Source organism: Lepidothrix coronata, unplaced genomic scaffold (assembly GCF_001604755.1).
Source record: "Lepidothrix coronata isolate B3197 unplaced genomic scaffold, Lepidothrix_coronata-1.0 Scaffold1, whole genome shotgun sequence".
Lineage (NCBI taxonomy): Eukaryota > Metazoa > Chordata > Aves > Passeriformes > Pipridae > Lepidothrix > Lepidothrix coronata.
In genome coordinates, this window is record NW_016690181.1 from 791,335 (window position 1) to 819,115 (window position 27,781).

At 38.9% G+C, this 27,781-nt stretch overlaps 1 protein-coding gene across 1 annotated transcript; it reads right to left on the reverse strand.

Moving 5' to 3' along the window:
* Window positions 1–1,955: 1,955 nt before the first annotated feature.
* TMEM62 (transmembrane protein 62) lies at window positions 1,956–25,844 on the reverse strand. Its single transcript, XM_017810453.1, has 14 exons — window positions 25,668–25,844; window positions 21,760–21,871; window positions 20,919–21,056; window positions 19,804–19,849; window positions 16,259–16,400; window positions 15,306–15,430; window positions 15,048–15,170; window positions 14,028–14,183; window positions 12,452–12,611; window positions 8,256–8,369; window positions 7,196–7,280; window positions 5,563–5,667; window positions 4,646–4,764; window positions 1,956–3,741 (listed from the first exon to the last, which is right to left on the reverse strand). Exons 1-14 carry the CDS (start codon window positions 25,827–25,829, stop codon window positions 3,415–3,417), a joined length of 1,914 nt encoding a protein of 637 aa, XP_017665942.1. The 5' UTR covers window positions 25,830–25,844; the 3' UTR covers window positions 1,956–3,414.
* Between the last annotated feature and the right edge of the window lie 1,937 nt (window positions 25,845–27,781).

The window sequence follows — 27,781 nt, forward strand, 5'->3', positions numbered from 1 at the left end:
GTGAAAGTATAAAAAAGATTAAACATCAAAGAACATCTTTTCTTAAGAAAATTTTCATGTATCTCACATTTTGCACCAATAAGGCAGGACTCTGTGTCATAACCCCCTTCTCATTCCCTGTAACTCTCTGGGCAGATTGTTAACTATTTCTTATTTATGTTATGCATTTCACAGCATCTTGGATGTAATTCACCAATGAACAGAATAATTCCTTCATAAGCAAACAGCAACATGAAAAATTACACATACATTTTCTAAGGGACTTGAAACCAAAAACGACAACCAAATGCATTTGGAAGACACTGTCAGATTTTTTCTTTCCAAATAATAATTTCAAGTGTACTTTTAGGTAGTTTAAAATGGGAATTAACTACTTTAAATGAGCTCCTCCATGCAGATTAGAAAACCCAACCAAAGCAACCCTAGAGTATTGTAATAGAAGCTTTTATACTATGAAAGATTGATTTGTCACAGATCATACTCATGTCCCCCAGCAGTATGTACAGTACTTACTTCAGCAGTCTGGTTGCATGATCTGTCACGTGCTTTGCTCATATCACGTAGCTCTGATTTGTCCAATAAAGAGCTTGTAAAGGACTCTTGACTTCAACAGACCTCTGTATTCTCATGCTTACCCTGAAACATCAATACTATTTTAAACAAAAGAAAACTATTTGCCAGAAATAATGAATGCCAAAGGCATTAGCTTCTCTTCAAATAGAAAAATCAATAAATATTTTTATCCACTACTCATCCATAAACTGGAAAAAAAAATGCCTTAAATCATGTAACACAATGAGATCTTACACTGATGCTGACTGATGTAAATGCTAAGATACATTACAGCCAATATTGTGTTATCTTCTCAGTAAAAATGCAGCCTTTTAGAGAGCAGAAGAGGTTTATTTTGAAAGAAGACCAAACCCAGGGAATTCATCAGGACAGCCCAGGATCTGTTATCTCTGGAATGTCTTGCTTCAGTCTGCTATGTTGATTTGTGCCTTCTGGGCACCACAGGCCAACAGAGGAGCAAATCCAATTTTCTTTAAAGGGTGGATCCCAGATTTATCATAATTTATCTATTTATCTGCATAGTTGTCAGAGGTTTGTCCAGTTACTAGTAGTTCTTTAAGTGAGTGGTGATTCTAGGAGATGGCTTGCATTTTACAAAACCCATTTATTTTGTTTGAATTTGAAAGGAAAACATCCTGTGTTGTGCATTTAGTTACTTACAGTTAACTTGGGCAACCACTTGCCTACATGATAGGGACTGCTGAATTAGAAGCACAGACTAGAGGTTAGCCTCTAATAACTGAGATATAAAGAATTAAGAAACTTCAAAGACAGTATTGGTAAATAAAATGTTCCTGTGTTAAAGTGTACAGCTCAAGTAGGAAAGTTAGGATTTTCCTACTAAAGTTTTATAATATTGGAAAACTGTTTAAGAAGGAGAAAATCTGAATTAACATGAGACAAAATAAGTTTTACTTGTCTTTTAGGCAACAAAAAAGCTGCAATAGCTGTGTCTGTAGAGCATGAGGTCAGAGGTGATTCCTGTGTAGGGTAGAGCTCTAAGCTTCTACAGTGTGCTCTTCACTGTGACAGCAGGACAGTAGGATGGCCCCTTCCTCTCAAAATTTATTACATTATTCTCACATACATATATAATTCACACATCAACCACATTAGGAGCATGTGATTCTTCTTTGGGTTGCTGGAGCCAGGGATAATGCATCTACAACAAAATATCTTTGCTCGCCACACTAAGAATAGCACTGAGAGCTCTTTAACAGAATTCCATCCATCTACCAAACACAGCCCACAGAGCCCAAAAGTAAGTATTTGACAGACTGTAAGATTTTTAAGTCTATAGACATATGATTGCATTGAGATTTGTTTATGTTGCAGTTGACTGTTAACACCACCAAAAAAAAAAGTCTCACTTCAGAACACAGTCTTGTCACAGGGTAGAAATACGAAGTATTTTATTGCCAGTTCTTATGCTCCCTTATCACATGAAAGTAATTGTGAAATGTCATTATTAATTTTTCAGTAGCATTTCTCACAAATACATTTTGTGCCCTGCCTCTGATTTTCTAACAGCTTTGCAAAACAAACTTATGTAGCAACAAATGACATTCTGTATTGTCTTAACAGTGTATTTAACTTATGCAAATGAGAACTCTATTATAATCATCAGTCATTGAAGAAGACAAATTAAAGAGTAGGAAAACTGTCATCTTTTAGAAATAACAAAAAGTCTTTGTTGTAGTCAACATTTTCTTCCAATTCAGTTTATTTTCCTATGTTCTACTACAGTCACAGGTGCCCTAAGTAAGTTACCTCTCCTTTTTCTTTAGAGGAGCCATACATAAATTACTGTAAAATTACCTGAAGTATTTTAAATGTTCTACTCACAGCAGTCTTCTGTAAAGCAACTCAGTGTTTTCCTTTACAAATCAAGGCACCTTGGCTCTCTTGGCTCTGGATCCTTGCATTCTTCATAAATGTGACTAATTGTACTATCATTTTTGGACTTCAAAAAAAGTGAAAACAAAAAAAGGAGTTCCCTTAGGTCACTCTTCAGTGCATTTGACTGACCTGCTCAGTTACAGACATTGTAGGCACCAGACCACATAATTCCTCCAGGATCTCCCCTCCTGAGGACATGGTCTCCATTGCTTTGATGTTGAACTCTGACTACAGGTGAAAGTCCCAGCAACACTGATCTTTCACTGTCTTTTCACTGGTCAGGTGTGGGAGAATTGGAAACAAGAGCAATAGTCCACAGCTCAGGTAAACATGACCACAAACACACATATACACACCTAACAGCCTATAATCTGCTTGTATATAGCATTATGCACTGAAAGTGTATAAGCATAGGACTCTTACTGTGAAGGCCACCATAGCACCTCTGCAACCACTATTACTTCATAAAGACATCTGGTCTAGTCTTGTAGTTATTCTTGTAAAAATCTTGTAAATCTTGAAATAAAAATCAAAGTTAAGCAAAAATCCTGAAGCTCATTATCAAGATTTATGCTCACTTTTCACAGCATTATAAAAATAAAAAATTTAATAAATCAAAAATATTTTTCCATTCACAGTAATAGACAAACATGTCCAGACATATCCATGCTCTGTATCACAAAGAACCCACTATTATACATTTGACTGAATGTGTAACTGTATTGTATAACATATATTATACAGTATATGGTATAATACAAGAAAACCATGTACTACATCTTGCTGTACATTTACTATTTAATACAGTTCTGTAGCAGTGCAGGTGCAACTTCAGATCTTACTACCTAATGGTTGAGCTGCATGGAATTCCAGCATCACAAAACGATAGGTTGTACCTCGACAGTTTTTAAGACAAAGAATTTGGAATAATTATACTGTACTTCAGGAGCTCTGACAGTTTTTCATTTCTACTATGTAAGTTCTGAGCTCAGATGATTTCAGTGTCCAGGTTTTATAAATGAGAGCTGAGGTCAGTGCCACCAGCCACATTCTCATTGGGGAGAGGAAGAAAGCCAAGGTCCCATAGGTTCGTTGTAGGAAATAGCAGGAATAGACCTGCCAGGCCAGGAGGAGTGCCATTGCCAGGTGAACAAGCACAGCCGTGGGGCGTCGGACGTGACGGATGTGAGAGCGGAAGCTGTGACCCCGGCATCGCAAAAACAGGCACCAGCACAGATAGGCCATTAATGGCAGGTTGAAAAACAACATCTGAAAAAAAGAGCAGAGAAAACTATGACAATAAGGCAGACAGGTTTTCTGGGTAGCATATGAAGAAAGATATAAGCACATAAAACTGTCCCGTTCTAAGGGTTGAGTACAATTTCCAGAAATGGAACCTCAGGATACACTTCAAGACTCTGCAACTGATAGAGCTGATAGTGCCTGTGCCTCAGTCTCAGGCCAAGCATTCTTGTCCACTCCCTTGCAATGAGAGGCACTGAAGTGCATCTGACTTCTCTTGGAGCTGATTCAGGGAGACAGACTTGGCAAAAGCTAGTATGGTACAAATGGAGGATCGTTATATCAGTTCAACTCTCTGACCCAGCCTGCTGTGGTGTCAGACAAGTCCTAGCACTGGTATAAGGGAGGGAATATGAAGGAGGAGGCAACACTGGCTTGGTCTGGCTTAAATGCCAAGGAACTACACCCTCTTTCAGATGAATGGCAGCTGGGGAAACCACTGCTGGGAAAACTGGACTTGTGTGCTTGGAGAGGGACACCTACTGATCTGAAGAGTTATTCAGGGTGCAAGGGCTGCCCTGGCCACTCAGTTTATTTTGCTTTGTCACTGCAACCTGTGCGTGAGCTGAGGACAAAACCAGAAAATTTAGAGAAGTGAATCTATAGAGATGGCCTCTAATCCAGACATCCAGGGAGTCCAAAGCAACATCAAACAGGAGAAAAGAGAAGTTGAAGAAAATAATGCACAACCTCCTTCCTTTCTGCCCTTTAAATTTGCAGAAAGTTAAGAAAGATCTGTTATAGTCAGGCATGGCCATTAATCTCCTCTGTCCTTCCAAGATTTCTTTCTTTATAAAACTATTAAAAAAAATTGGGAAAACAAATCCCAGAAAAAAGCAATTTTTTAGCTTGAATTTTTATAAATACGTACCTGTAAAATCCCAACCACAAATGTCATACTGCCCTGTAAGAAGGAACCACCAACGAACACCCCAAAGGAAAAACAGGCCCCCCACTGGCCATCTATCAGTTCACCTACAAACCACGGTCCTGCAAGAGAGGAAGCCAAACATACAGCACCATCAGGAAACACAACACAGACATGTGTGGCTGTTTGCCACACGGCCTTTTGTACTCCTGAGCACAAAACAGTTTACTGGGGAAAGTGACTTCTCTATTGCTTGTTCAGAGTAATAAGCCTAATGTTTTCATCTTCAACAAACAGCAAAAGGGTGAACATCCTGGCTGTGAAAATTTGGTATACCAGGGAGTTGTGGCATGCAACAAAAATACTTTTGTTTCATCTCTGTGACAATTTTCAACACCACATATAACATCTTCCTCATAAGAGAAGTGAAAAGGTAGATCCTTTCAAATGGTAGCTTTTTCCCAGAATTACAGTAACACATGAAAAACGCAGTCACAAACAATCCCAGCGTGGCTCAGCACAGAAGTTAAAATAGGCAGGCTGTTCTATGTTATGCATACTACACTGACTGCCAAGAAAGTAGCTATTTTAGTAACATAATATCAGAGGAGAATAAGCTAAAATCGTTAGCATGAGAGCTGAGATGTCTTAGTGACACGTACCCTCCATATACTCATTTTACACCAAGGGAGAGCAATTTAACAATTTAAATGTTTAATTAATTCAGAGATTCTAAGTTAGGATCTTATAAACAAACCTTTAGTCTCTTTGGACATAAACTTTTCAAGTTCCACAGAGATTTTGTAACTTAAGTAGATTTTTCCTGTTCTCCAAAATGTTAGAAGTCTTAATTTTCATCAGGATATGATGTGTAATTTCAAAATACTAATTTATGTCCTCCAGTACTCTATGCTACTTACCCAGAATGGTGTATAAATTCAGAACCAGAACTGAGTAATAGAAGGTGTTTGTTTTACTGAAGACATGAAGAGAGTACGAAGTCAGAGTAAGTAATCCTGGCTTTTCTAAAGAGACAATATTTAAGAAAAATATACTTAATTCAGGTTGCAACCCCCCCCCATATATATATATATAAAAAATACTGGTCTTTCTGAAACAAATCTGCACATTATGTACTCATTCCATTAAATAAGGAATATAGTAATAGTTCATATGTCTACAGAATAAATGCAGAGGAATGCATTTCTCCCATTACTGTGATAACTGGAAGTAAAGAACTGATAAACACACAAATCTATATTAAAAACAGCAGAGGAAGCTGCCATTCTAAATGAATAACACTTACTGTATGTAAATAAAATAGAACAACCATTCTATACCCAAAAAATTAAGTTAGCTAGAATGAAAAACATGGACAAAGTACATATTAAATGAAAACTAAGAAAATCAAAACAGTAACTGTGCAAATCCAGAAAGACGGGTCAGCATGGACCAGATTAACAGGATTTTTTTTTTAAATTGAAGCTACTTAGTAAGATCTGATAGTAACTCAGATCAAATGAAGGCTAGGCGTTAAAATGACAGTATTCTGATAAGTCTGTTAGCAGAAAAAAAAAGTATTAACTTTTAAATTGAAGCAGACAATTAATAGATTGAGACCAAGTGAGCCTTACAGAAGTTAGCTTGTGGAGTTTCAACTATTATGTGGCTGCCCTTCTCGAAAGAATTAACCCCTAGAGGGCAAGCTTGACCTTTGGAAATCAACAGCACTAACAGACTTGTTCACTAATTTGTAAAGCATTTGTCATGGTCCACACGGACCTAGCTGATCACAGAGTCAGCTCTTTTAATTTTTAGTTGCTAAATTCCATAAAGGCAACAGAAAATCTATTCTTTTTCTATGTAAGCAGTTGCTGTAGTTACCTCAGGATGCTACGTGATTATGAGTATAAAGGAAGGGACAAACACCGATATGAATAGGAAGGGAGGTGGCTTCCAGAAAAATCTCATTAGTAAGGTGTGGTTCAAATAATTGTTTAAAGGATAAGCACACAAGCTTCACAGTAGTAATTTTAATTTACCAGATTTATCACAAAAAAAATATCAAGTTAAGATAGAACTGGTCTTAATATTTAGAAAGACCCAATCCTGTTCACGTTCTATGCAAAAATTAACAAAATTATCTTTGCAGAAGGAAATCTGTTTCTCCACTCAGGTGACAAAGAATTCTGTGACAACTGTAGTGAAACAAGCACACATACAGAACTAAAACAAAATAAAACATTCCTTTCCCTATGCATTGGAGAAAATCAAAATAAAACTTTAGACTTCAATCAATTGAATTTTTGTTTAAACAAAGATGCCTGCTCAAGTTTTATGTTTTTAATTTACTTTATTTGATATATTGGAGGTTTTCCAGGTACCCTTAAAAGCAAAACAGCAGCTTCTGAGAAACCAATCGAACCCCAGAGTAGTAGATGCAAAACGCATATGGTCATTAACAGCACAATTACTTACCTATTGTTAGCACACAGATAAACAGTAAAAAGTTTAGGGGAAAATGATTCTCTAAAACCCACAAACATTGCATACCTTTGAGTACTGGCTTTTGGAGGTATCTGAAAACAACAAGCAAGGTGATCTGAATCAGCACAATCAGTCCAAAGAGCACACGAGCCTGAAAAGACAGTTTTGACTCTAAGCCAGCCGTGGAGTAGTAGCAGCCTTGGAGCATTCCTTATGGACATTGATAGAATGGTACAAAGATTTCTAACTGAAACACATATTCAAAGCTTGATGGTGTCATTGAAATGAGGAGTAAAAAGAAACAAGAGTTTCTAAGTTACTGAACTTGTTTCATACTGACTTGAATTCAGTTGAATGGCTGAAAGTGATAGACCTGAATCTTTAAAAAAATGGAGGTTGTAAAATACATCAATTGAAAAAGTACAAATACACTTCCTAGGCAAGACATTTTTTGAGTGCTGAAGAGAACTGCAGTTCAAGACAGTGTAGAACATCTGTTACTGATTAACAAAAATCATAACTTTGAGCCAATAGTAATATGAATACAGTCATGTGGACTCTCTTACGTTGTTCTAAAAGTGCACCTAAACTATCATGACATGCATTCTTTGCATGTACTGAGCTGTAACATCTGGATATGACCTGGAACTTACTGAAGTCGACAGGAATTTTGCCTTCCTCTTTGCTGCAGCTAGCTATAATGTCAGCAGCTGGCAGTGAGAATATTTCCAGCATTCTTGCCAGAACACATATTGCAACAGATCACAGTGAATTTTTTTTTTTAATAATCAGATCACAGTGAATTTTTTTTTTTAATAATGTTTCCTTTTCCTACCATGTCCAGTAGCTTCTTTTCAATTTCTTGCTTGCACAAAATGTGGGTATACCTATGCCCAAAAATGGAAATTGTGAACTAAATCCAGGAGGTCAACTGTTTGCATGAACCACTGCTGTACATTTGTGGTTGAATCATGCAACTTGAGAAAATTGAAGTATTTTGGAATTCCAATGGAGTCATATCTGGAAAAAGTGAACTGCATTCAAGTCTACCAGGAATTAGGAAAATGCCTACTGCAGCTCTGGGAAGCCAAAATGGAATGACAGCTGTTATGATGAAAGTACTTACTAAAACATAGTGGTCAGTGAGAAGAATCACAGATGGCCAAAAGTCAAATCTAAGAGAGAGGTTTTCTTCCATAGCAAATATATGGCCCCGCCTGCCAATTCTTCCCGAAGCATCCTACATTGATATAAAGTAAGAGAACAATTAGATACCAGTAGCACACAAAATAACAAGTTCCTAATTATCACTGAAGCTTTTCTAGAAAGATCTAGTTGATGCATGTATGTCTAGCATGCTGCTGTATTAAGTACTTCTACCTACAAATGATTACTTGCTGTCGATTTTACAGTTTCAAGTAACTTGGTGATTATAAGATCAGAGTCTGAAAGTGCTACATATGAAGGAGAACTTGTCAGAGACTCAGCAACTTGTGGAAGACAGTGACTGTTTACTGATCCCACCACCAATTTTTTTCTGAAAATTCAATTCCAGGTAACAGCCCATATAAAAATATTTTGAAGCTTCATTGTGCTTTGTTTCTGGTGTATTTGCCACAAACCAGTATTGATAAACAATAACAGTGCTTCACTTATTCAACAGTTTGATATTTCTCAATATGTAACTGACATCTGTGGCAGGCTGGCCCTGGCTGGGTGCCAGGTGCCTACCAAAGCTGCTCCGTAACTCCCCTTCCTCAGTTGGGCAAGGGAGAGAAAACTTCATGAAAGGCTCATGAATCAAGATCAAGATGGGGAGAGATCACTCAGCAGTTGCCATCATGGTCAAACAGACTCTTAATTGCAGAAACTAGCTTAATTCATTACCAATCAGAGTAGAACAAAGAGAAGTAAACTCAAATCCTAAAAACACCTTTCTTCCACCCCTCCCTTCTTCCCAGGCTTAACTTCACTCCCAAATTTTCTACCTACTTCCCTCACCAGCACAAAGGAATGAGGAATGGGGGCTGCAGTCAGTACATCACGTCTCTGTTGCTCCTTCCTCCTCACACTCTTCCCTGCTCCAGCGTGAGGTCCCTCCCACGGGAAATAGTCCTCCACAAATTTCTCCAACACAAGTCCTTCCCATGGGCTGCAGTTTTTCCTGATCTGCTCCAGCATGGGTCCCTTCCACGGGTGGCAATCTTCAGGAACAGACTGCTCCAGCATAGTTCCCCTACAGGGCTCAAGTCCTGCCAGCAAATCTGCTCCAGGGTGGGCTCCTCTCTCCACAGGTCCTGCCAGGAGCCTGCCCCAGCGCAGTGGTCCCATGGGGTCATAGACTCCTTCAGGCATCACCTGCTCCAGTGTCGGGTCCTCCAGGGGCTGCAGGTGGATCTCTGCTCCACTGTGGACATCCATAGTCTGCAGTGGGACAGCCTGTCTCACCATGGTCTGCACCATGGGCTGCAGGGGAATCTCTTCTCCGGTGCCTGGAGCACCTACTGCTCCTCTTTCTTCATTGACCTCAGAGCTCACATATATTCTTGCTCCTCTTTTCTCTTCCCACAATTGCTTTTCTCTTCCCACAATTGCTCCCACAGTAGCTTTCCCCCCCTTCTTAAATACCCTATCCCAGAGGCACTACCACTGTTGCTGATTGGCTTGGCCTTGGTCAGCAGCGGGTCTATCTTGGAGCCGGCTGGCACTGGCTCTGTTGGACATGGGGGAAGCTTCCAGCAGCTTCTCACAGAAGCCACCCGTGTAGCCTCCCACTATCAATACTTTGCCACACAAACCCAGTACAACACCTTATCTTCCAGTACCTAAGAAATGGTTTATTTATAGGTAAGGGTTCAGTATGTTCAGTGTGATTACAGCTGAGATGCTATTTGGACAATCCCAGAAACAATGTCCAGCAACTGAGTATTCATATTTTCTTCAGGTACCTGACTTAAGGTAACATTTCATTCTCCTCACTTTTCCAAAACTATTCAGTTACTAAATATAATAGTGATTTACGACTGGAGATCAAAAGAAATTAATTTTTAAAAAATCCCATTCAGTTATCTGATAACAAGGATGTATTTGCAAGCAAACTATTGCTACACAGGCCTGTATAATCCTCTTCAAATATTTCTCAATTTTGTGCATGTTTTCATCATAATTAGAAAAAAAAACCCCAAAATAAACCACTTTCTGAAGTAAAGCATCACAGAAATTGGTAACAAGGTAGGAGGTAGAACACTGGGCAGTACAGAAAGGCCATTAGAAAAAAACCAGTATCGCTCTTGTCCTGTGACAAATAATGCCTAGCTGGGTTCCACCAATCAGGACAAAGACAACCTTCCCATCACTATTGTGCAAATATGCAGAATGTTATAACAGTCTGATTGAATTCTTCAACGATCACTTGAAGGTACAAAAATAAAATATAGTAGTAAGAACAGAAGCAGTCACTGAAAAAGGTTTTTTGCACACAGTAATCTAATAGCAGTTAAGTTTTATATTATGAGAAACAGAAACTCTATTCCCTATCAGGCTGTAAGAAATCATGAAAAGAACTTCAAATAGTTAATCAAAGGCAGCATTCCAATCTTTCAGATCCAGGACTTTTGCCTTCTGAGCTACCATGATGCCATATTTTCTTTGATCAAGCTCAATTAATTGTTTTTCCCAAGACAAGTTAATTGTTTCCTGTTACTAAAAATTTAGTTTTGATCAATTACTTGAATCATAGAATACCAGGTTGGAAGGGACCTGAAGGATCATCTGGTCCGACCTTTCCTGACAAAAGTATGGTATAGACAAGATGGCCCAGCACCCCATCCAGATGAAATCTTAAAAGTGCCCCATTTTGAAGAATCTGCCATTTCCCTGGGGAGATTATCCAATGGCTGATGGTTTGCATTCTGAAAAATTTTCCTCTTGTGTCTAATCAAAATCTCCCCAGGAGTAACTTGCACCCATTACCCCTCATCTTTTCCATGCAACTCCTTATAAAAACGGATTCTCCATCTTCTTTGTATCCACCCTTTAAATACTGGAATATGGTGATAAGGTCTTCCCTAAGCCTTCTTTTCTCAAGGCTAAACAAACCCAGCTCTCTCAGCCTTTCCTCACATGGCAGGCTTCCCACTCCTTTCATCATCTTCCTGGCCCTTCTCTGGACCCTCTCTCCAGCCTGTCATAGCACGGACGAAAACTGAGCACAGTGTTCCAGGTGTGACCTGACAAGCACTCAGTAGACTGGGATAATGACTTCTTTATCTCTGCTGGTCATGCCTTGGTTGATGCATCCCAGCATTTCATTGGCTTTCTCTGCTGCACAAGCACACTCTTCACTCCCATTGAGCTTGCTGTCCACCAGGACTGCCGAAGTTGCTCCCCAGCCAGGTAAATCCCAGCCTGTGCTGCAAGCCTGGATTACGTTTTCTCAGGTGCAAGTTCTTAACTTATCCTTGTTGAAATTCATAATGTTCTTGTTGGCACACAATATGCCCTTGGTGAATCCGTGTTGGCTTTTCCCCATCATGTGCTTCATCTGACTTGTGATAGCCTTCCACACAGATTTGTTCCATAACTTCCCCAGGGACTGATGTAAGATTGATGGGCCTAAAATTTCCTGGATCCTCCTTTAAGCCCTTCTTATAGATGGGGGTGACATTAGCCTTGTTCTAGTCTTCTGGGATGTCCTCTGCTCCCCATGACTTCTCCCAGGCTACAGAGCGCAGCCTCACAACAACGTCAGCCAGGTCTCTTAACACTTTTGGGTGGAAACTGTCAGGGCCCATCGATTTGTAGGGTCAAGCTCCTGTAACAGCTCACACACCAACTCTTCCTTCACTGACAGTGGGGCTGTGTTTGCATCAACCTGGATCCTTATTTCCAAGGCCCAAGGCCCAACACTGCTGGTAAAGATGGAGGTGAAGAAAGTGTTGAGAACCTCTGCCACATTGTTGGTGACTAATTTACCTCTGCTGTGTAATGGTGGGCCAGTATTTTCCTTTTGTTTCTGCTTTTTGTTTATGTACCTCAAGAACCCTCTCCTGTATTTTTGACATCTATGGCCAATTTCAATTCATGCTTGCTCTTCTGTCATGTTTTAATATATTTCTCATGAAAAATAAGAAATCTGTCTTTTGTCCAGCTGCTTTATATTTCAGTGCTCAGCAGTCAGTGTCCTTTGGTTTTTTGTAATCAGACAAACGTGAAAGGAAATCTGTTATCATATATTTTGTTCCTAGTTATGTGACGCAGAAAGGTGATGGAGAAGCCATCACAACAACAAAAAAAATTTAATACAAAGAATGCCAACCTCACCTGGACAGTCACATCTATGTGATGGTACCCTTCACTGTAGTTTTGTGGGCTCCACTTCAGCACATAGAGAGGACCAGACACCTGATGCGCATTCCCCAAGTGAACTCTGTCTATGTAGACTTTGACAGAGACAATGACAGAAGGAGAGAATGCCAGAATTCTAAGGAGTGAATAAAGAGCAAAATAAACAGATTTGTTACAGGACTTGCAGACTTCTCATTGCTTCTTTAAGAGAAGTCCCTAAGGATTTAGTATCTTGTACTAAAGAGTTCAAAAGATTTAGAAATTAAAACGGTGAAGTATCGGTAGGCTAATGGTAACATGGTAGTAGCTCTTTCCTACAGCTAAAAAATGTAGTTCTATATGGCACTGCACAAAAGAACGGGATAGAAAACTGGCTGTGGAACACACAAAAAAGTGGCAGAGATCATAAGGTTCTGCAGAAATAATCTTAGAACCCTTGCTTTCAAAACATTTGCTAACACAAATGGGATGCATCCTCCTGCACATATAGACACAATCAAACACTTATAGATGGCTTCATTAAAAATTGCCAGTCTCTCTCTCTAAAGTCCTTTGTTGTTTGGTGTGGGTTTTTTCTTCTTTTTGTCTCTTTGCTAGTCAGAATATAACTTCTCAGTCTTTGTAACCACATTTATGAGACACAGAGTGGAACGCAAGACTGGTATTACAGATCTCAGACACCAACAGATGTATCATCACTTGGCAGTGCTTATATTCAGAGAATCAGTCATGCTAATGCAGACTTAAATTATTACACATATAATTTCTTTCATTTCTGGTAATACAAAAGGCATTCCAGTTTCAGTCAAATAAAGGAGTCTCATATAGTTATGGTGAACTATTCTACTAGTTCATATATTTAATATAATCATAAGAATGTTGAGATAAGGTTCTGAATAGGCAACTGGAAAGAAAGACACTTACTGGACACTACTTCTTAAATGAGAAGTATGACAAACTTTTTTTGATTGTAATTCTGTGTATGTAATACTTCAAGCATATTAGTCTGACAGCAAATACAAAATGTTGAAAAGGGCCAAGAAATTTGACATATAAATGAAAAAATTAAATAGAAGAGGAAATGGAAAGATGGAGAGATTTAAAACCAATATGAAAATTGGAAAATCAGAAGCTTCTTATGTTTCAATATATAAAGGATGTAAAACTAAAACACAAGAGGCTGAGAAGTCTGAAGTGAATAGAGAAACTTAGAAAAATACATAGACAAAATCCTGAAATTGGCAGAGGCAACATGAACACATGACATAAATAACACAGATTTAAACAACACACATTACATATTAATCTAACTCTATCAGCTTTGGTTACATAAAAAAGTTCAATTGACTTGAGGGGAAATAACTGCATAAATAAACATGAATCACTTCTACACTATTTCTTTATCCCATATGTGATATGAAGAGAGTTCTCAGGAATAATCTTCTAGAGAAAAGTGAATTCTGAGAACAGTGGACACATATTTAAAAGAAAGCTTTGTGCATACACATATATATGTAGTTAAATATTGTGAAATCAAGAGACTACAGGGTACCTGATATGAGTGGAATGAAGGATTTTGACTAGTGGTTCATGAGTAGAACTGCTGTAAAGGAAGGACTTGGGATTGGTGATGAGAACTACAGGCCATTCTTCAAAGTTAAGATCTGCAAAACTAAGGAGGTCGTGGTCAAATGCAAGGAGCCGGTACCTATAATGAAAAGAAAAAAAATTTGTTAATACAAACAAATGAGCGTGCACAGCTCATTCCCATGCTTCTCAAGTTCCTAAACAGAACTTCCTTGATTTATTTTCCATTTATTCTCTTCTGTAGTTGATTCTATATCAACCAACTCTACTGTGCAGCTGGTTACCTCTGATTAGGTTCATTTTATTATAAATCACGGAAGCAGTACTCAAAATTACAAGTGGCAAGATCTATGGAATTTTTCACACGAATCAGATAGATGAACAATAAGTTAAATAACTCAAATATAATATACATTACTACAGTGTCTGTGCAGGTACTCTAGTTATGGACCAAGACCCCACTGTGCCCTTTCCCTGTATGCATACAAGTATCTTCTTTGGATTACTGCAGAATAAAAGCTAATATACTACTATACACTCCATGTAGCATCAAATGTGTTTTGATATGCTGTTAAGGTAACATTTCTCATGTAGACTACTTATGCATCTAGAATTCTAACAGCTAGTGCAGAGCATGGGTATTTTGAAGTAATGATGCTGATTTTTTTTACAATTTATTCATCTACATTTGAATATATTTTTGAATATACATTTGAACACAACACATACTAAATGGACATTTAGAGGTCCCTTTTTTAACTTCTATATATCAAGAATTAATAAAAAATTATGTACTTTATTAGCACACTGTTAGTTTGGGAAAAAAATCCCAAACTTACACACAAAGACATTTTTCAAAAGCATTAATAGTAATAACCAGTCATTCTAATCTCATGCTCTTTTCAAATTCACCAGAGAGCGTAAGAGGGAATCACAGTAGAGCCAGGTGGGCTTCATATAATTTGCTCGCCTGGGCTTTACTTACCTTCTATTATCCATCCAGTCTCCCAGTTCGAGTTCCAGAGTGCCACCACGGTGCTGACTGTGCAACACTGGCATAAGCCCACCCATTGTATGGAGATGTCCACATAAATAAGCTGTGGCAGAACTAATAAAAGAATTGTGATTATTTGGGTGGGAAGGAAATATCACTACAGAAAACTTGAAAAGTGAGAGATAAGCATGTTAAGTGAGGCAAGAAATGTACTTCAAATTGAAAACACACAGGATAAAAAGACTTTACCTCATTAATGTTCGTATTCCTGGGGCTGGGGAGATGATTGTTGAGGTGGTATAATGGCCAAACCAGATAGTATGGTTGCTGTGCAGACTTTCTGTTGCCATCAAAGATAGCTCTGCCATTTGATTCTGAAATGGACAGGTGTTTGAAAGACAACCAAACAAATCTGATTAACATTCAGGCTATTGTGAAAGAATAGCAAAAAGAAAGCAGAAAGAAACCAATGAAGAATGCAATTAATCTCTCTCTCTTTCTTTTTTCTTTTATTACAGAGAATACTCGGAGTTGAGTTGCTTCAGGGACCTGTGTGTGAACAACTATACCACTAGATGTAACCCTAAAATCTGATGTTGGAAAAAGAAAATGAAAACCAGACGCTCAATGCCTTCTTTGCAATCTAACACAGGAAGAATGAAATGTAAAGATAGATGTTGGTAAACAATATTCTTATCCTTTCTACTGCTTATTTAAATAGCAAAAAAGTTAATTTTACAAACATCTTTACCTTACAATTATCGTCCTTACCATTTCTTGAGTTGCTAGATGGCCTTGTAGAGGCATGACAGACCACAGAACCTGTGCACCACATGCTTCAGTCATTTAACTAAATGAACTCAGATGCTGAATCTTAAAAATATTACTCAGCTATTGCTGTTAAAGTTAAGCAAAAGTAACACTTTACATAGGAGGTAAAATTTCTCTCCTACTTGTTTGAATTCCAATATTAAATCAACCACTTAATGTCCAGAGAGTGTCCCAATACCAGTAAAGTCTCAAAATCTAATTTTTCTAAATAAATGTCCCACATTCATAATAATTTAAAAATGTAAACACTCTTTTAGACAAACATACATATTCAAAACAATTTTTCTATATAGAAACAAATCAAAATTCCAAACAAACCACTACAGAAGTAAAATAGCCAGCAAAATGGAATGTCAAGACTTATACAATACCGTGTTTAAAATCCCAAAGAAATTATAGGGTCTCTTAGGGCCTGGGCTGAGTGTGGCATCCACGCAGATGAATGAATAGTTCCCAAAGGAGGTAGTGTGGATGTAATGGAAAGAGCCATCTTTACGCCAGGCAGAGTATTTCCTAACAAAATAAAGTGGAAATATTGCTGTTAGGAAAGCCTGTAGCAATGACAACAGTGACCTGCATAGTATAAACGCAAGATGCCTTGCAAGCATTAGATCTAGCTCCTTCTTGTTACTGCAGTGGTCTCTTAAAAGTCAATGGCATTGAGAAATCTGTACTTCAAAGAAGATGCATTACATGGGTTATGTGTTAAGCAGCAAGTTAGCACACAAACATTTAAAAAAACATTAGCACAAATATGCTTTCCCTGAGCAACACAGTACTTTTTTATGGATAAAGGATAGGCCAGCAGTGTACAACAAACAGGTGAGATGACAGAACAGCAGGATCTTACACAATTCTTAATTAAAGGAGAACTACAAATTAAAAATAAAAATTGTCCTGTGTTTATCATGGTATCCAAAAGAATTTTTCCTTGCTCACCTAGAGCATATCAGGGACATCAAGTCTTGTCTCCATTATTTTGTTGGATTTCTCTTAAGTTACTCTCATGTAGAATAATCAGCTCTTGGCTAATGGAATATGATATTGAAGCAAAGAAATGTTGAACTTTTTCAGTTATTTTCCAAAAGATGGAAAACAGAGACACTACATTAAATCTTATAAATAGTAAAGAAGGCAGCATTTCTCTTTGCTGCTTCTTTTTTATTTCTTGATGTAGCAAATCTTACCAGTTCTCTTGGTAATGTCATTATCAGGTTGGTGGAATGTCATCAGAGTTATTTGTTCAAAGAGTAAGAGGAGAGCAGAAAAAGGGTTGCTATTCTTTTGCACGTTACTGAATATTAATTGAACTCTTGAATCTTAATCTTCAAATACTCTAAGAAAGAACTGTGAATAGGGGAGGACTTAAAAGACATGTCAACTAATTCCACCTTTTTTTTTTCTCCTGTGCTTTTATCCTAATATTAGTTACAATAAATACATATAATAATGTATACATATGTTTCTTTCTCTCCTTCCATTGACAACAGATAATTTCAGTTTTTCTAACTTATAAAATTGAAGTGCTTTTGATACTTTATGCTAGATGGGAATTGCGTACATCTTCTACTGGCAAAGACAGATAACATTCCAACGCGTAGTAGCTACTAAATCCCTCTATTAAGAATTGAATTCTGTAACTAAAATAATTGTGTATAAATCTAAAATTAACTAAAATTCATTTGGTTCAATTGGGGGGGGCATTTTTTAATTTTCTTTTGGGGTTTTCGGCTGGGCTTTCTTGTATGGGTTTGGTTTTTGGTTTTTTTTTTTAAACTCCCTGCACAATATATGGAAGCTAAAACATTCCTGAGTTCAGATGATGAGTATAGTTTGAACATAGAAATCCAGAAAACAGTTCATAGCATTATTCCTCCACCAAACAGAATAAACAATAAAACTGCCTGAAAAGTTGTCCTGAATAAAATAAAAGCCAATATATTAAATGCAAGTTTTCGACATAAAGCAATACTTCTAACGCCATGGAAACCTTCTGACAATGTTTATTTTCTTGAAGTTATGGTTACCTTTATGAACATCATGAACTTCAATAAGAAAATTGGAAAGCTCAGTATCATAATCCTAAGATTTCTACCTTTAGTCCCTCTTAGAATATGTGTAACAGTTAAATCATCCTCTGATAATCCTGCGGCCATGAAATAGGAACCCATGGTTTTGTGTAAAAATATTGTTGTATATCAATACAACCTGCTGCCTTCTTAAATTTTAATACATAATGAACACCAGAATGTGGTGGCGAATAACTGCTTTTTCCAGCTTCTATTTTTATAATTTTAATATTTTCATATTATTTATATTTTTATATATAAAAAACCAACTCCATTTTAGTCTGCCATCTTCTCTCTCCTAGACTGAGACTAAACATTTTCTTAATATTTTTGTTCTAATTAAGTATTAGATTAACAAAATTATCCCTGTATGATGGTTCTGCTTTGAGTGATGCTTAATAGTTTTTGAGGACTTTTAGTGCCCTTCTTCCATCTTAGGTAGAAAGTATGATAAATCTTATGGAAGTTTCTTTATTTTGCTATGATGACAGACTATAATGGAGCAATGCCATCATGAGAACACATTAGTTTAGCAAGAGACTTAATTAATAAGCAAAGACTTTTTCACCTGACTAAGAATTTCACTCAAATTCCTAGGTTGTCTAAATTGCTTGGAAATTTCACCATAATCCTTTCCAATCCCTTTTGCTATCAGTACATCTTCAATGTGGATTAGAGGCAGGTGATCCATACACCTTCACAAAACAGCAGGCTTGTCCAGGACAAACAACAATTCAGGGATGATCCGGGGAACTGACTGGTGCAACATCTTCCCTTGTAGGACTTCTGATAGCAGCCTTAAACTAGAGTGGGAGACTGATACTAGATTGTCATGTAGCCACAACTTTGGCAAAAGACATAGAGATGTGCTCTGCACTAGCACATACAAAAGACTTATTAGCACCAATCATCCCCTGCTGGTAAATGCCCATGTGAATTCCATGTTCTCCTGCAAATGCAGCTGCTATAGGATCCCATGCCATAGAATTTCTGGGAAAATGTGTCTGCTCCTGCTGGGTCACAGGGAACTGAAGCAAGCTGAACTATCAGATGTTTTTGCAAAGAGGATGGCTCAAGGGCCTGAGTTGAAGTAAAATTTAGATTTCCAATTCCTCCTCCAGTTCCAAAGAGTCAAAATTGAAAGTGCCATCAATATTATGAGACAAGATTTTGTGTTCAGATGTGAAGGGCAAGAGAAACTGAGAAGTTAAACACAATTTACAACTGAGCCTACCTTTATAATGTACCAGCAATAGAGCCAGCTGAAGGGGGAAAAATTTCCTCACCTATCTTCACATTTAAATCTTATATGAATATCCCTGAAGAATATCTGTCCTCCCATCATCATTTGCCTTCTTACTTCTCTACTTTCAGTCTTCTAAAATGACTCAGATGGGAAGAAACAGCTCAAATAAAATTAAGACCCATATGACATGAAAATCCCTTTGGGCATACAGAAAGAATATTAAAAAAAGAGAAGTTTTAGATTGCTTTTTTTCCACCTATTTTAAGTAGGAAAAACATTCTCTGGGAACATCTTTTACAAAAATATATCACAACTTTTCTGAGGAAACTGAACACAACACACAGAACATTTTATAGACGTGAACAGATTTAACCCATTCAGTGTTAAACACAGAAGGATAAGAGATAAGTCTGCACAAAGAATTCTCTATTTTATCAACCTATTCTGCTCTACTAACTGACAATGCAAAAGACAGAGGGAATAGCAGATATGATGCTGGACTATAGGAAAGTTACTGAAAAACTATGATAACTGGAAGCAGAATATTGTTTAGTGAGTTTGACCTTGAATATAATGGCATCTGTATGGTAAATAAAAGTACCTGTAATAATTCTGAACGCTATCCAGGTGTGGAATGTTGAATGAATCTGTAAGGGAGAGAAAAAGGAAATGAGGAAACTTTCAGATCAAATTGATCATTGACCCCCATATTTAACCTAGTAGTATTGAAATATAGTGATCTCAGCAGGTGCTGAAGAGCTGGTTTTTTTTAAATGCATAATGGACAAGCAGAGTGTCTAACTGCAGAGAAGACATTATACACTTGATGCAGTTGACCTAAAAGTGGCAATATTTTTCTCATTTAAGTTTCAATTCAAAGATAAAGTTGTTGTGGGAATGTAAACTGTTATTTAGTGGCCAACAGCTAAAGCTCTCTCCACTTTGACCACAGAGCTTTTCAGAAGATTTTTGGTTTGGGTGAATTCTCTACAAGTAAGACCTAACTCATTCACAGAAAATAAAGTAGCAACAGCATCAGAGAATAGTGTGTGTAAATCAAACAGCAACCAGGGGAGGTTTGTACTTCAACTGGGTTCCACCTCTCCATTAAGGCTGGTAACAGAAGCCCGATAGGGAAATCGGTATATATGACAAAGCGTGTACTTTTCCCCACCCACCCAGTGCTAGGCTTTCTCGTTCTGCCCTTCCTGTAACAGATGGTTTATGTAGCCTACAAGGTTGTTAACTTGAGTTTGACTGATTAGAACGTGGCAACAACTGTGATGTGTACAAACTGCCATTAGTCCTTTCTATTCAAAAGAACCCAAATTTTCTTTACCTGCTGGAATGTTATTGCTACCTTTTTAACTTAAACCTGGGGTCCGGGGAGGTAAGAAATCTACGAAAAGTAAATTGAAACAATTTCTTCAGTAGGGTAAGGTTACATTTTGCCCTTCCATTAATTAATGTGGTATATAAACTAATGACCTGGAATCTGACGGTATGTTCTACAACTTGCCAGGAAAAAGTCTTACTTCTCTGGTAGTAAAACTCCAGTAAGTGCCTGTAAACAAAGTGTGCCCTCAGTAGACATGTGGATGGCAAGCCCTTCTCAGTTCATAATTACCACTAACATACTAGTGACTACTAACACTTTACCTCTATATTCTGTGATCTGTGATCACAGGATAGACAGATGTTTCACTGCCTTCTTACCATGATTCCCTTTGATGTCTATCCACTTGGTTTTCTCCATGACTCTTGATCTCTTCAGGATTGACTGGTAAGTTTTCCACTCTTCTTCTACCTGCTCAGACCCCAGTTTATCTCTTGTCTTAGCATCTGTCAGGTCACCTGGAGGTGTACAAAGGTGAGATTATAACTAGAGGCCTACACAGCTTATACAACTACTGTAACTAGACATGCATCCCTGCCTGTGAGTGTAAAAGGCTGCAGGCCTACTGAGTACAATCTGGATGTTCCTGTATCTGGTCCAAGAGGTTACTATAAGGGGAAATGCCTTCTAATGTAGATGCAGCAGCCTCATCGGACATCTATTGACCACATCACTGCAACGCTTTCACTAATGCCATGCCAAAACAAAGCAAACTGTTAGGCATTCACTATATCTGAAGATTTTACTCATAAGAGCTTTGTTTAACTGCACAGCTTCTGTATCGCCTCAAGCTCCAATTAAAGTTCGAACCATTCCCACTTCTGTTCACATAGTCATAGCAGGACAAGAAGGAAGGTAGTGGCTAGCAAGGACTAAGGTGTAGCAACAAATATTAAGAAAACAATATCCTGCATAATTGTGTCTGTTACATATAAAACACACTAAACTCACCATCAGACTCAAGACACTAAGCAAAAACTAATTCTCTTGAGTTGTTATTCTCTTCTGCTTCCAGCAGTCTATCTTCAGCTGCAATTTCATTTCCATTGCTTAAGACACCTTAACACTTTAAAGTTCTCTCTTGAGATCCTAAAATGTTGCTTATTTGCTCTTCCTTTGATAGCACACTCAACAGGAAATTCACACTTTTGAATTGCTTACCTGTTGCTAGAACAAGTGCGGGTTGAATTATGTCAAGTGTTTCAGAACAGAATTTTTCGAAGTCGGGAGCTCGTTTGGGATCCCAAAATCTGCTGATATGAATATCTGACACCTGCAAAAGAGAAGAATGAAACATTGTCCCAAGTAGAGGGTTACTGCTACCCAGATTGTTCTGCAAAGCCAACATAAGAATGCAACATCAGGGCAATCATAGTGATTCACATCAGTATTACAGATACAGGGAGACACAAGAAGTGGATGACTAGGGCAGAACAAAAGCAGAACAAGCATATGATATTGCAACTCTAATCCCTAAATCACATAAAAAAATCACAATAAAAAAATTTCCTTAAAACTAAGGGCATACAATAATATGGGGAAGTACTTAGCTATGCACAGTAAGTTGTGATGACTGTAAGTGACCTGCTGCCTTTCAAATTCTGTGAGTTTCTGGTGCAACGGAGTGGTTTTGCTGCAAGTGAGAACACAAAATAGTTCTGCAAAGCAAGAAGATTACCTAGGACTTGAAGTATACCAATAACTTATTTTGTACCTGGTGGGACACTTCCAGTACCTGGGTGAAAGGATTGTTAACATTCTCTCCATGCTTTTTAATGGATCTAATGAGTGTGTTTAGATCCCACTCCATGTGCCTTCAAGAAGGCAAAGATTGCCCATGAAGTCTTGATATGACTTGTACATAACAGTAAAAGTTGCTGTTTGTTTCTGAACCAGTCAAAGCCTTCACATCAGAAGAACCATTTGGGGCAAGATGGGAAAAATTAGACAAGTAAGATTTTTTTTTATACTGTGGCTTTTCAGGGCTGTACAAAATAAATCTTGGGTGAATGCTTTCAATTCCACATTCCATTCCACTTCAGTCAATCAACTAATAAATTGTCCTCCTCTGTTTAAACAAATGGTACTTGATGCTCAAGAAACAGTAACACATGCCCATGCTCATCTGACAATATCACTTGGAAAGAAAAACATTACCTTTTACATTCAATTTAATAAACCTGTTCTTGTAAAGCCTTTACTTTTTTGAAAAATTCAGATAAAATACCTTGGAGACAAAATGCCTTATTTCTACTTATTCAGTCATCTGCATATGTAGAAAATATTACTTGTATACAGCTTTTTAATTCTGCTTAGGAAAATTCCCCATTTGGAATTACATGGAACTTCTGCCTAGATCAGAAATGGATACCAAAAAAGGTAAACATTTTTAGACATAACCTTATATTCACTTCTATTGATACATTCAAGCTAGTGTGAATCAAAGAGCACAATAAAACTACCTCAATACATCAAACCTCATTTAATCACTGACGAGGATAGATCATGTTGTTTCACTTCTCTTCAGCCTGTGGATTTTCAATTCATGTATCTCAGCAATCAAACAGAAAAAATAAAAACTTCTATACTTTTTAATTTTGAAGAAAAAAGAAGTCTTACAGGAAACCTTACTCCTGCTCTACCAGTTACTACAGAGAATGTAAATTTCCAGCCTTACAGCAGAGCATGGTTGGGAAGCTTGATTTTCTACAAAGAGCTTCCCATTATCATATGAGTTTAAAATTTAGAAAGGGCTTAACTTTTAACTTCTAAGAGTTTCATTGTCCTGCTGGGACTTCTGAGAGCTGGGACTAAGTTTCTCTCATCACTAAAAACCCTGAAATATGAAGATCTTGGGAGTGGAGTGGGTTGTTTGTTTTTTAGTTTTTTTTAATTAACTTCCAAAGGTACCACAATAAAACAGAAGACAGCAGGAAGGGTGAAAAGCTTGTAATGCTCTTATTTAATTCCCTACAATGTAGGTAAAAAAGCCCACCTGCTGCACTTCTGTCTTTCTCCTCCCTCTGACTGATATGGTTACTTAGCCTCTCTCATTGCACCATAGGCAGTAACTTTCATCAAAATGGACTGGAAGAGATTTAGGGGTGAGGAGAAATCACCATCAACATTCCTTATCTAGCAAAGATGTGGTTCAGGACAGGCAGGCATTAACAAGGGAGAATTATAAGGTCTAGAGCAACAGTAGAATGAATCTACCTGAGAGAAACAGGAGAAATAATTGTAAACTTGTCAAATACTGAACTAGAGTGTCTACTCGGCACTGGGTAAGAAAGGAAATCCTGATATAAGAAAGATGGAAGAGCAATTAGCAGAAGATTGTAGTACAAAGATTAAATTTAGATCGGTTTAAGAAAAGACAGTCCTGTGGATGGGAAGAAAAACAAGGCAAGGAACTGCAGGATTATCTTGGCCTCTATCCAGTGACCTAGGCTAGACCTATGGAGTCACCAGGGAGCCTGAAGCCTGTTTCCCACAAGATCATCAGGCACAATGCTGGATTTAGTGCTTGCTTAATTTCCAAGTTAGGTCAACGATAAAGCAGCTGCTAAAGGGGACGCCTGAAAGAGAATACAACCACTTGAAAGTAAAGCCAAGTCTTAAATTATCTGCGCTGTGACCTATCCTTGGGAGAACTGCACTTGAAGTAACACAACCAGAGAAAACATGGCAAGAGAAGCATGAAGCTGTGCATGCTGCTTGTCAGTATAGCTCTGCAGCTGCAATATCCTGCTGTAGTTGACTCTTCACATGATAGCAACTCAAGATAAGGGCTCTACTTACATTAATTCAAACATACATCTTGTCTTGAAATCTACTCTGCAGTAAAAATAAGCCTTAAGTCACTTAAGGAAAAATTACTGAAAAAACCCTACTTTGAAAATACACAGCAAATGGAGAGAACAAAAGGACTAATAATGTGCCAGCTCCTGCACTAAGAACACCACTTGCAGTTAATACATTCAGACAAAGTGTTCTTGAGTTTGAGAATAAAAACAAAACAGTAAAAGCAGCTTATTTGTTCGAAGGAAATGCACAGCAACCCTTGTGACAACTCAGCTGTCCATTAACTGCAAATATGTAAACACCTTTGCAGCTAGTTCTACACTAAGTGCTTTGAGAATGCTCTGGGGAGAAGAGTCAGAAGAGGCCACAGAAGCACTCAGGCATGACAATTTGCTTCCAGGACTATGCCAGGTTAACTTGGATTTTATGTTTAGCCTGGAAACAAAGCTATGTACATTTAACCTTCTGAATACTAGTCTAGTTCGTTCTGTTGCTAAAAATCGGCATAACTATTTTCTCAGCCACACAACCTTTCTGAGTTTTGGAAGAGGAAAGGGACAGGCAGAGCCTGCACTTTTCACCGGGATATTAGACAATACTGCATCAGGCAGTGATGCAATATATAGTGTAACAATTAGGTGATTACCAATTACCCGCTTCCACCTTATCTGTTAAGGAAACTTCCCTGTCCGACCATCCAGGAGCCACTCCGGCAATCACTCTCATACCACCTGAGCTGGGACCGAAGTCCCTTCACAGCTACACACACCACACTCACAGTCAGACCAGGTTTCCTTACCGGCTCGACCCCAGGTTTCCCCAAACGAGAGTCTCAGAAGTCCAGATCCTTAAAATAATTTAATCGTGGTGCAATTATTAAATAACAAAATAACAGCTCGAGCTGGTGCCTCCGAGGAGGGACCCCTAAAACAGGAACCCCTGGGGTTTTATATCCTCACAATCTAAGTGGGAGAAGGCTGGGGGCCGTCCGCTCCCGCCGTGTCTCCGAGTGTCCGGTCACCTGGACGGGCCACTGGTCTCCGGGCCCTTTGTCATGCAAAGGGTCGCCAGGTCACAGCCTCTTGCCTCGGGCTCCCGCTCCCCAGAGCACAACCTGCAGCTCCACTGAAGCTGCACACCGAGCTACCGGCACAGAATGTATTCCATTACCTTTCGGGCAGCCTAGGAAAACACCTGTAACTCCGGTGTGGCCGCTCTGCCCCCAGCTCGGCGGCCGCCCCTCGCCCCCGCCCGGCCCCGCTCACCTGCACGACCCACAGCAGGCCGGCGGCCGCCGCGCCGGGGGCGGGATGCGGGGCCCAGCGGCGGCGCTGCCCCGCGGCCGGCGGCGCCCCCGACGGCCCGTACCAGTCCAGCAGCAGCGCCACGGCGGCTGCCGCCAGTAGCCCCGCCGCCAGCCCCAGCATCCTGTGCCGCGCCGCCACGGTGCCCGCCCCTGGAGAGCGCTCCTGTCTCCCGCCCTCCTGCCGGGCAGCACCGCCGGCTGCGGCACTTCCGCGTCCCACCCCCCGGCTGCCGGGCCGCCCCGCGCTCGGCCGCGGCTGGTTCGGAGGACCGGTGCCAGCGGGGCCGCGGGTCGGCGCTTTCCTTCTCTCGGCCGTTTTATCCGGCGAGGTCGGGGGATTCCGGCTCTGCCCGCGCTCCCTCCGTCCTGAGCGTGCCCGCTTTTACCCCTCCCAGGCGCAGCGGTGCCTGGAAACGCCTAGGTTAAAACAAAACAAAACAAAACCCAGTCGTACGAAGAGATCAGGGTCTCATCCTGCTACCTTCCGAGTACAGCATGTAAACTTTCGCTTTTTTTCCCTGACGATATTTATAATTCTACCTGCTCTGATATCTAGGCAACTGACCTTTTCTGGTCCCGACATACTTAAAGAGTTTTTTTATGGTATTTTGAACATTTCTTTTTCATATACACCATTTTAAACCTTGCTATAGCAACTGCACAGATTCATAATTGCTACGTTATTCTTTGCTATTAACTCTTTGTTTCCTAACTAGTGCCCACATTTACTGTTGAGATTTTTTTCTTACCATCTTAAGCATGAGTTTAGCTGAAAAAGCTTCTGTCACTTTCTTTGATATTTAATGTAGTATTCTTAAACAACTTTTCAGATATCAGAAGTTTCTGATTCAATATTGTGTAATTTTCATTATATTTTCTTATGATTTGCCATAGGATAAAGATTTAATTTTTTGCATTTTTGCATTTTAACTTTTCAGGTCAGTTAAACTTTATTAATATAATACACCCCTTTTCAGATGTTCTTGATAATTTAGCCTCTCTTTTGTAGGACTTCATGTATGTTTGTTTGCTTTGACTGTTTTCGGCTGCCTTCCATCTTGATTGTCTGCTCCCTCTTGCCCCCAAAGAACACCCTGAACAACTGCTTCTAAATCAACAGTTAGCAATCAGTAATCCTGGTAATCTTCAGGAGTAATCTTGACAACTGGGGTTTTCTCCCTTTCTTCCTGGAGGTCTACCATTTTATTTTGTGTCTAGCAGGGCTGCCAAACTACAGCATTTTGTCTCTATTAAAATTGATCTGAATCCCCGTTTTGTTCTTCTTTCCTCTATTACTGTAGTATCCATGGAGATCTTGGTGTTTTGTGCCATTTCTGCCTGGGCAGTGGTGCCAACTTGCTTTTTCAGAGATTCGTTGCCACTTTCTTTGCTGTCTCCCAGCATGTGGGTTCCAAGTCTTTGTGTTATTTTATTAAATAAGTCTAACAATAAGTCTTGTTCAACTAAAGCAGTTGATTTGCATCAGCATAAATTCTAAAAGTCACCACAGTATAGTGAAACCACACTGATAGTTCAGCTACAAGACATGGCCATGCAAGCTGCTTGTCTCACAGCACAGGGGGCTGCAGGCAGCCCTTCTGCACTTGACTGAGTTTGTTGCTTTCTTGGAATTCTGCCTTGCTTCTCTTGCTCAACTGTGTTGGAAGGTGGATTATACAATTGCTAGTGTTGATGCTAAAACAGGTGGAGGACTCCAGTAATCACAGTCTACACTTGGCTGTTGTGCAAACACATCTGATTAGTGGTGGGCCGTGCTGTTAAAAAGGATTGGTTATAGATCAGCAACATGGATAGACAAAATGAGATGAAGCTTTGAATTAATGGTTAAGTGGCTCAATGGCAAAATTCACTTTGTCTTTTTTACATCTCATGCCTAATCCTGTCTCAGTGATAATATCTACACAGTGATTTTAAGTGACAGATTTCAATAATGTAAAGAAGTCTACAGGACTTCTTAAAATGAAGATGAGCGGTAGCTATGACAGAAAAGCTACATTCAGATGTTTCGAAGATATAAGAGAAGAGTACTTGATGCCAGATGCAGTGAGAAAA

Excerpts from the sequence above, each read along its gene's own strand:
- TMEM62 (XM_017810453.1), bottom strand. The coding sequence starts at position 25,829 with ATGCTGGGGCTGGCGGCGGGGCTACTGGCGGCAGCCGCCGTGGCGCTG. Across the intron at positions 19,850-20,918 it reads AGACATCAAAGGGAATCATG|ATTCATTCAACATTCCACAC; the intron begins GTAAGAAGGCAG and ends TCTCCCTTACAG. Across the intron at positions 14,184-15,047 it reads GACTGGATGGATAATAGAAG|GTACCGGCTCCTTGCATTTG; the intron begins GTAAGTAAAGCC and ends TTTTCATTATAG.